Below are 10,425 nucleotides of genomic sequence, written 5' to 3' on the forward strand. Positions count from 1 at the left end.
TGCCATTTCAGTTTTGGACCATGACTGGATCATTCTTTAACCTACTATGTATTCTTCTTTGAAGTTGTAAAAGCATTGTTTTAAAGCATCGTTGCATTGGAAAAGTCAAAGCGAAATTGTATCTTTGCTTGTAAGGGGCAGACAATATCAAATTGTCCTCTCCTCCACCTCAAATGAAAACATTTCCCTGACCTGCTGCCACAGGCATTTGAACAGAATGCAACTGTCACTTCAGCTTGAATAATACATGTCTATGCAGGGAAAGGAAATAATGTTCATTTTATTGTTTTTGGTCAACTGATTAAAAAATGAATACCAGGATAAAATATAACCTACTTTATAGTCCAAAATCTTTTTGATAAAATTATTTATCATCAAATTAATGATCTCTCTTTAGAAATTATTTAAAATTATCCAGAATAAGGATCAACTTATTTAAGATCCTGGTAGTATTTGAACAAGAAAGTTCTCCTGTATTGCTGCACTTATTCTTACCCCGCAAGTGGGAAGGCTAGAAGTTCACTTTAAGGTAAATAAACATAAGTATTTTACATCGTTGCAGGTACTGGGAGTGTAGTGAGGGGTTTGAAATCAACTTTCACCTGTTAATATTTTTTTTTCTATATCAAAATTCAATACAATGAATTTATTAGGTAATAGGTAAAGTTTTGCTACTGAAGCAAGTTCTTAATTGTTATGGCTGCAGTGAACAGTGCAATTTGTTTAACTCTTAGCCATAAATGACTGCTTGATATTTGAGGGGAGGGAATCTAATTTTAAATAGATGAAAACTTAATATTTAGCCTAAGAGGAAAAGGGTTTTTTTCCACTATAAGTTATGAACACTTGATGTAAGTCAAACATTTGGGGGGGGGGGGGGGTATTACCAACATGATATGAGCTATCAAGTAAAGTGACTACAATGACAATGCCTAATTGAGGTTAAAATATGTCACTTTCGATTCAGGAGACAAGGGCTCTAGAGTAGTTCCCAAAATGTTTTTGTAATAGGAATATGTCTACTCTTGTCTCTTTAGATTATAAAGAATTTTTGCTTCCTGTCTTTTTTTTTTCCTGTGTAGGAGAAAAATGTTAGCCCTTAATGGAATCTGTAAAAATATGCAAAATCAAAACTAAAAGGAAATGTTTCTAATCCTTTATACTGTGTTAAAATGTGCTGAAATAGCATGAGAATTAAAAGAATGTTTCTTCTCTATTGCATAAGTGCTTATTAAACTTTCTTAAAATTTGATAAAGATTGCTGGAAAGGAATCTGGCATTAGAATTATTATTAACAAAATGTGTTAAATTGCAGCAACATTAAAAGTTAGAATAACTTACCGTTACCTTTTATGCAAGAGATGTAAATATAGATACTGTAGCACATACTCTAGCTTTCCTACCTTAATTGCATAGAAGTCTTTCTGCAACTGTGAAATGTTATGCAGCTGGATAAAATTCATCTGTCACAGCTGATCCACAGCATATTTCCTGTTCCTCCACAAGTTGCACACCTCTCTGTAGAAACATCAAAGGGTTTATTTCTGAATGATTTTGTTAAGTAAAGCTTCTGCGATGAACCCTAAAATTTGCAGGTACTATTCTCCAACAAAGAGTACACAAGGTGCCTAGCATATGTGTTTGAATGCCACACACCAAGTGATACACGAATATGATGTGAAACATAAATGGAGAGTTTAGCCCTAAGTGTTTTACACCCTGTCTGGGAAACAACAAAACTGAGTTTGATACGGGAGAAGAAGTTGAAGGGAGAGGAGGCAGATGCAGGATTCATTATGTATATCAGTCATATCAGCATAACATTAAATGTGTGTTTCTAAAACTGTGCATAAAATAGTGACATTGTCACGTACACACACACACACACACACACACACACACACACTGATGTTAACTGTGGTGGTAACCAACAAAGACTGAAGAAGGCAACCTCAGAAAGAGAAAGACAGGAATTTGTTGGATAGCCAAAGTGAATTAACTTAAGAGAATCTTTGTTTTTTCTGGCAAATTGGAGTGAATTCCAAAAAAAAGTTTTAGAGGAAGAAAAATTTACAGCTATCACTTGGAAGCTGTTCCATGTGTCAAAACTGCTTAGTGCAGTTATCAAAAGTTCTGGATGAACAAACTGTTTTCCAGGATGTATAGCATCCTAGAAGCATACCTTTTAACACAAAAGAAGCACTACTTCAGTTCTGTCTATGCTTTCAGAGTGATTCCTACAGTTCTGTTCTTTCTGCAAAAGCCTAAATCAGATCGAAATACCCTTAACAGAATGTTTATCAATAAAGTTGCCTGTACATGAGTAAATCCTTTGTTCTATCTCATCATGGTTTTGTGAGAACTAGTCTTGAAGACAAACAAAAAAAAACCCTTTACATAGGTAAACTATCATTTTAAACAAAATCATGAGGTTTTATCATGGTCTTAATCATACTTAAATATTTTCCTCAAAAACTTAAGTTGCATCTTCAGGTTTCTGTTAATCTTTTCAATACTGTGGGTCACAAACTGAATAAGCAGTATCTCATTTGTAATAGTGTCCTCTAAATTAACAGAAGTCTGTAACAGGATGTTCTTGGAAAAATTACAGATGAATAGGCAGCAGGAGTGAGATAAACTTCTACCAAAAAAGAACTGGTTTACATATCAGGCTGCAACAGCTTGTCTTTGTTCAGTGAGGAAATGCTCTCTGTCTTTTGCCACTAGAGAAACATCTGCCCCTTGTAGTGTGTGTGCAAATACACTGTCAGTTGTATATTGCTCCAGAAGTTCAGCAGTTTTGAGTGCATTTCCATTTATTCAGTGAATATGACCCTTAAAGTAACTGTGCATAGCTCCGGCTTTGGAAGGATGACTATTCCTAGCTGCTATTTTGTCACAGAATCATAATTAAAATCCACATGTAGGTTGCTGTCTGAACGTTTACTATGTTAACAGTAATTGTCTTCCTATGTTAACTGGGTAACTGTTTTCTAAAATAAAAAGGGGAAGAATATGTACATATTTGTATCTTCATGTCTGTGCAGAAGCCAGTTATTCAATGTAATCTGTGGAACCTCTTAAAAATAATACACTAGGAAACATAAACGTTACCAAGTATCCATAACATGCTTGGTAGTTTTACTGTTGAAGAAATGAAATGCACGGTTGATCCAGTGACAGCTGTTTTGTAATATTCATATATTCCCTTAAAAAGGACCAAAAGACTTATTGTGGATGTGATACGAACACAGCCAGGGGATACACTCTTAGAAATCTTAGAAACACCAGCAACTGCACAACAGGTAAGCACTACACTATGCCTGAACAGGGAAGAAAATACTATTTTACTTACTATAGCTGAGTATTTGAAAGCCTTAATAGGCTTTCTCTATCATTATATAATCTGTCACTATATAATAATAAAATCATTGTTACTCTTTTAAAAGCTGCTTGGCTCTAGATCTATCAAAACATGAGACTTGCATATTTTTAGCATATAATTGGTAACAGTTCTGAAAAAAAGAAATTCTTACGTCTTTGTCAACTAATTTCAGAGACAGAAAACATACTACTTACAATAGCTATTTTCTTTCAATACTATCACTAAAACTTTGTTTTTAGCTCATATTCCTATTTAAATGTCAAGTGTTTTTCTGCAAACACCTAGAATAAAATTCTTCAAGTTCTTTATATTGTTTGTAAAGAGGGCCATTGCTTTCCTATATTATAATATGACCAAAATCACAAGGCAAATTCTTTGCTAGATTTTTTTTCTCATGAATTTCAGTATCTTGAATCAAGTTCTCTGTCACTTAGTTTATTTGCTTAAGCAATGTAAGCAAACATCTACTTGAGGAACTGCCACTTCCCTTAGTATGGGAATGGAGTGGGAACAGCTCCTAGCTGATGACTTCCCTTTTAGATATTAACAAATAAAACTACATTTCAGTAATATGCACACTTTAGGTTACCTCAGCATGTGCATGCATACGTAGGAGGCACATGTGAGATTTGGACAGTGTTTCTACAACTAACTGGTCATTAAGTTGTCTGACTGATTTCAGTCCAGTGTGGATTATTTCAATGCAGATTTAGATGTTGTAAGTAATTAGTTACTTATGCTATGTCAAGAAATTATGAACTGAGTGCTTTTAAACCATATGGTATGAGGTGATAAATAAAGACTACACCTTTATGTTTGGTTATCTCCTTTGAGAATCCAATGTATCTGGATACTTACAGTTATTTTGAGCTGAAAAATACCTTCAGTTTTGGCTTTTTCTTTTTTTTCTTTTAACTCAGGAATCTGAGCACTTGAAAATTGTAGAAAAACGTGCCATCTTAGATTCCAAAACTCCAGAGAAAATGAAGCACAGTCAGTCTATTTTTGAAGATGGGCAGCTACCGATAGAACAGAAGAAAAGGAAAATTCAGAGAAATCTGCGGACATTGGAACAAGCAGGACTAGTGTCTTCAGCAACTAAGTATCAAGAAATTATCAATGAGATTGCTAAGGTAAATGGAACATGCTTCTTGTATATGATGGCTTTTTAGGAATCGAGCGTAAATCTATTCTAGCTAAAGATGTACAGTAAACATTCTTCTACAGAACACTACGCTAAATCACTATTATTTAAATAAAAACCAAATCATCTTAGAGTTTGCCAATGAAGTAAGTGAAAGGCACTCTAATGCATAACTTCCCAACCATTACATTCAACCTAAGCTTTAGCTTGGCAGTTACTATTTCTGAACTAGTCTGAGCGCAAGCTTCCCTTCCATAGGCCTCACGCCAGAAGCTTGCTGTGAGAAAGAGCCACTTTCTTCAGCATGATGACATCTTCCTCATGACCTCAGCATCTGTGTCATGCTCCAAGGACTGCAGCTGAGTTTAATAGCACATGGATTCATTTAGTTCCACTCATTCACTGCCCCTGTGACTGGGAGGATGGAAGTGAGGTCAGTGTTGGACCAGAGCAGGCCTTAGCATGGACACCATGAAGTCAGCTTTACATTTGGAATCTCCAACAGCTGACTTGGATCTCAAGGTGCTTGGTGAAAGCAGTCTGCTTGGAGGGGCTCCTGCCAGTAACAGTACAGAAGTTACCCTGTGCTACTTCATTAGGATTTGTGGAAAATACACTGTTTGGAATGTTCCACAGAGTGTCCTTTCTACCCAAAATTTAACAGCCTGACTTCCCTGCAATTGGCAGGGAGGTGGAAGAATCACAGAAGACACCAGGGAGTTCAGGACTCATCACAGACAAAACACAAGTAGCAACATGCTTGTCACCCTCTGTTCAGTTATGTGATCTGTAGTAACCATAACTGGTACTGTGTTTGTGAGAACTAATGTAATATGGTTCATGCTTTCTCCAAGTAAATAAGTCACATTGTGTAAGTGCAAATTTGAATAGTGATAATCTGTGAGAATATTTTAAAAGAAATCACATTAATAAGCCGATTATATTCATCAGTTTCAATCTTCTGTTTAGGATATCCGAAATCAAAGGAGATACAGACATCATAGAAAAGCTGAATTGGTGAAACTTCAGCAGACTCTGAATGCACTTAACTCCAAGACAGCATTTTATGAGGAACAAATTAATTATTACAACACCTATATAAAAACTTGTTTAGACAACTTAACAAGAAAGTGAGTTGAGTTTTCTTCCTTTTTAATATTTCAAGAGTTTTGAGGCTGTGTTTTATTAGGAGGGAGGGAAGGCAGGTGCTATCTGTAGTTGAAAGCTCTGATGCCCACAGATGACAAAAGTGCATTAGTTGTTGCTGAAAGCTGAACTGAAGACTGAAAAAATAGCATGCATTTCTTTAAAGCTGCCTTAAAGAGGCCTGATACATATGCATGTTTTCATTGGATTTAATTGGTGCTGCTTTGTAACTTTACTAGCACGCTTTGAAGTCATATGCAGCTTTGGGAAGTAATTATTGATTTTCTTTCTTCATTCAAATGATTTATATTTGTCTTTAGAATGGAAAGACATGAAATAAATATGACAATCATTTTACTTTTCAGGTATGATGCAGATGATGCTTTCTTGAGATCAAACACCTATTAGTGCCATTAAAGCATGAAAACATAGTTTACTAACATTAAAAGGGGCTTTCTCAGTGGGTACTTTGTTAATCTTATTCTAATGACCAGTCTTATTCTAATTAAATTAAATCTGCATCATTCACTGTATGCTTACAAATTGCTATTTTAAAGTAATAATTGTAGACTCTTGGACTTGGTTTGCTTTTTACAATAGAATTTAAATTAAGTCCAACAAATATTGAAAAAAATATTACAGGAATGTTTAGATTGTTGCCATTTTGTGTGCTGAAAATACCCCTAATTCTCAGATTTGCTTTGAATGTTCTTTAAAAACAGTTTCAGAAGAAGACAAAGACTGAAGGAAAACTAAATATCACTAGCAGAGTAGTTGAAAATATAAAGGATAAAACTGCATTCCTGGTGGATTAATCACAAGATTTTTTTTTTCCTCCCCTCATTCTTCTCCTTCCAGAAATTCACGGAGGTCAATTAAACTAGATGGAAAAGACGAGGTGAAAGGAAGCAAAAAAATGAAGCATGCATCGTTAAAGTACACAGCTGCAAGATTGCATGAAAAGGGCGTTATCTTAGAAATTGAAGATCTTCAAACCAACCAGTAAGTGTGGCATAAAATAATTCAGATCACTTTGTAGTTAACAGATCCTTAAGGAATCTGGCTCTTGTTTCAAGAAGTCTTTTGAATTTTCTGTTTTGCATCTAAAATTACTTCAGATTTTTATATTCAGAGGAAAATACAGCCAGCGGGCTCACTGCTGATTGACTTGCTGAGCAGTTTTTACTTTTTCATTTACAGACCACTCTTTTACAACTAAGTAATTACTTGCTATGGTGCACTTTCCAACTACAAACATGTGAAGTGCCATTATGAACATACATGATAAAATAATAGGCACAGCATTTTTAAACTTGGCAACTGTTTCTCAACCTAAAGCAATTTGAGTTTCTCTTCTCCTTAAAATACTGAAGAGAAATTAGAGTTTGTATGGTCATTGCCATTTTAGCTTGTGTCATACTGTCAGCATATCAGCCCTTGCTTCCTTGCTTCCTCTGTGCCCTTGCTTCCTCTGCATGGAAAAGAGTTTTCTGGGTCACTTTTTTTTGCAAGCAAGTTCATCAAGCAGAATGAGCCACGCCAGGCAGACTGAAAACAGAAGAGTGTACATCTGCAAGGAGCCACTCAGGAGTGGCAGGAAGAAATTTTGTCTATGCTGCTGAAGGCTATGGATGCTTACTCTTCTGTGTCCTTTACATCCCACCTCCAAATTGATTCCAACTTAAAGACTGTTGAGAGCTCTGTAATCCATCCTGTCTGTAGATATACCAGTCACGTCTCCAAGAAAACCTTGCAGCAGGGATGTGGTCATTCATGTTACACCATTTGCATTTCAGTAAGTCTGCAGTGTACTCAAGGATAGCTTCCAAAAAGTCTGAAAGAGAAGAAAAGAATTTTTTGATTTGAGACCTTATGCAAGCTTCTAATCTTGCATAAAACTCTAAAATGTTTGAGCATTCCTATGCATTACCTGTTTGAAAAAAATGTGATCTAGAGGACCATTTAAACAAGGGGAAACACCATTCATCCAGAACTTAACCAGTATATAGAATTGCTGCATTGACTATTGCAAAATAGCAATAGCCCTAAAAAAATGGAGAAGCTAGATAAGTTGTGAATAATCAAAAGCCTAATGGGCATTATTTAGCCTCTAATTCTGGTGTCATAGCATGTCTGCTTTCCAATACTTTTCTGGGGGAGAGTGAATGAAAACTGCTAAATTTTTTTTCTGACCCTACACAACAGCAAATTCAAGTCTTAGCTATCCCTAAATATTACTATACCCTTAACCATATAGATATAGTTAGCATCTAACTATTCAGATGCATGTCAAAGCTGCATCCTACTGCTTCTACTTTAATATCTGATCATCTAATGATTATTTTAAAATAGTCATGACTATAAAAAAGTGTCTGTCTGCTTTAAGGATTAATGCTGTTGAGAAAGTGACTGATCAGTCAAGTCAAAAATCCAACAAATCCAAGACAGATTTCAGAGTAAAGGAAGATGCTTTATTTCCTCTTATTGTCATAAGATGACCAGACAGACTTGTTCTCAGTACATAAACTGGGCCTGCAATGTGAAAGGATCCCAGGCAGCTTCTGTTTGCAGTTCTGCAGGATAAGTATATTGCAACAGGTCAAGGAGAGAAATAAAGTTACTTACGTGGATACTGTGCTTAGGCCTGGGATAAGATTTGTAATAGGACATGACATGTTAGGTCAAAACAACTGCCATCATAGATGAGATCAAATCTAACAACTCTCACATTGTTGTGCAAATACAGTGTAGCCTACATTTTCATGAATGCTTCTTTGAGATCCCTGTTCTCCTTGTACTTGACCATTTCTGCATTTTACGTTTGCTATCCACTTCATGAACTGGATCAGAAAGGTGATTAGTGGCAGAAGAGAGGGGTAAGAGAAAAGGCTTAGCTGTCATACATACAAATTCTCCTAGTCTATGGTCTCTCAAGGTTGCTAGTGCAGCCTTGGGGAGATGGGAAGATAAAACTGTGCATCCGTAACATACCGTGCTACAGTAAGCATGGTATATTTATGGTGAAAGTTGTTTTGTTTCTTGCAAGCTTTTCCCCATAACAGTCACCAGATTGTGTAACACTGCACAAAATACATACTCAATTACTCTTCTTTTCATTTTAAGGTTTAAGAATGTTATGTTTGATATCACACCTGGAGAAGAAGTAGGAGACTTTGAAATCAAAGCTAAATTTTTGGGGGTCGAGATGGAAAAAGTGCAACTCCATTTCCAGGTAGAGCTTTAGTTTTGATACTGTGCCCTAAAGCAGATCATGTGGGGAATAGTTTAATTATATAACCTCCGTGATATGATGCTGGACATAGGCTAAGGTTAATGTTTATTATAGTAATTGTACTATAATAGTAATTATAGGAATTGTCAAAATGCGTTAAACCAAATGCCAGATTAGCTTAATGGCTAGAAGTAAATACCACAGGAAAATTAAAACGCACACAGAAAATCTTTTTTCTTGTATGCTGTTACTGATAGCCTGCAATTTGGAATCTAGAGGACAAATAACATTTTTCGTACCTATCCAATAGTTGTAACTTTTAGTTATGATGGGCCTGAAACTTGAGATGCTTACATAATGAAAATGACCCAACCTTGTTGCCATAAACTTATGAATTCAAGTAAAGACTAATGATTTTGTTTACAATTACAGGATTTGCTTCAGATGCAGTATGAAGGTGTTGCTGTAATGAAAATGTTTGATAAAGCAAAAGTGAATGTGAACTTGCTCATATTCTTGTTGAATAAGAAATTCTATGGAAAATGAACATGTCAGCTATGGACTCTTCATCCACCAGTGGGAAGTCTATACAGTATTTCTTGCTTTTAAATATTTGTTTGAAGTTCATTGGACACTTTTTAACTTTTAAAAAAAACAAAACACCAAATGGTCAGAGGAATGTATGCAGTGCCTTTTCATCATTGATAATGAAGCAGAAAAATAGATTAATTTAAACACTTCCAGATTTCATTGGTGTTGGTACTTTCAAATCAAAATATTGTTTAGGACACTCAGCTATTGTGGTTGTGTGGATTTTAAGGTAGGCAGAAAATAAGTTTAGTTGAATATATAAACCTCTTCCTATTAAAGCATTTTTAAATGACCTCAGATATATAATATAGTTCTTATTAGACTTTAAGTATTTACCAAAAGAAATCCTAATTTGTTTCTAAGGGATAGTTTGGACAAATATTTAGCTACATACTAAGCCTATTTTCTGGCAGTTGTCAAATGTAAAGCGAATTTATTGTGCAATTCAAAAAAAATTTTATAGGTAATTATAAAGTGACAATAACATTTTACTGTACAAAAATATATTTTGTGATCCATTCCTACTAAATAAAATGCACTACTGCCTCATGTTAAATGACATTTTCTACTTTCACAGCCTTTTGAGTGGCACAGGGGCAATCTGAATAGTGAACAGATGTCATTCAGTTTGAAGTATTTGAATACATAAATTGTGCCTGTCTGTCTTTTTGTAAGAAAATAAATGCAATAAAATCAGTATTTAGATTTTTTTAAAATATATTCTTTGGAGATTGTTCTATGTAAAATAAATGTTACTTAATTAAACTGGCTTTGTTCCAACTTGTGTGTATAATGGGTAATGTAATATATAAACCAAGGAAAATTCTTTTTTTTCCTTATGACAAATATTTTAAGATGAATGGACAGTGAGGAATTCTGGAATGCATGGTATAAGCATCAAATATTAATTCTGAAGATGGAATAAAA

The 10,425-nt window shown here is 34.9% G+C and overlaps 1 protein-coding gene across 2 annotated transcripts in view; it reads left to right on the forward strand.

Moving 5' to 3' along the window:
* Positions 1-10,223, forward strand: part of IQGAP2 (IQ motif containing GTPase activating protein 2) — a 125,842-nt gene extending 115,619 nt beyond the window's left edge. For both annotated transcript variants that reach the window (XM_062600680.1, XM_062600682.1), the window contains 6 exons: positions 3,218-3,305; positions 4,306-4,518; positions 5,499-5,659; positions 6,534-6,677; positions 8,799-8,907; positions 9,340-10,223. In XM_062600680.1, the coding sequence (XP_062456664.1) occupies positions 3,218-3,305; positions 4,306-4,518; positions 5,499-5,659; positions 6,534-6,677; positions 8,799-8,907; positions 9,340-9,453 (829 nt within the window). In that variant the 3' untranslated portion in view covers positions 9,454-10,223. The remainder of the gene's footprint in view (positions 1-3,217; positions 3,306-4,305; positions 4,519-5,498; positions 5,660-6,533; positions 6,678-8,798; positions 8,908-9,339) is intronic.
* The last annotated feature ends 202 nt before the right edge of the window (positions 10,224-10,425 follow it).

The sequence above is a fragment of the Rhea pennata genome, chromosome Z (assembly GCF_028389875.1).
Source record: "Rhea pennata isolate bPtePen1 chromosome Z, bPtePen1.pri, whole genome shotgun sequence".
In the NCBI taxonomy this organism is placed as follows: domain Eukaryota; kingdom Metazoa; phylum Chordata; class Aves; order Rheiformes; family Rheidae; genus Rhea; species Rhea pennata.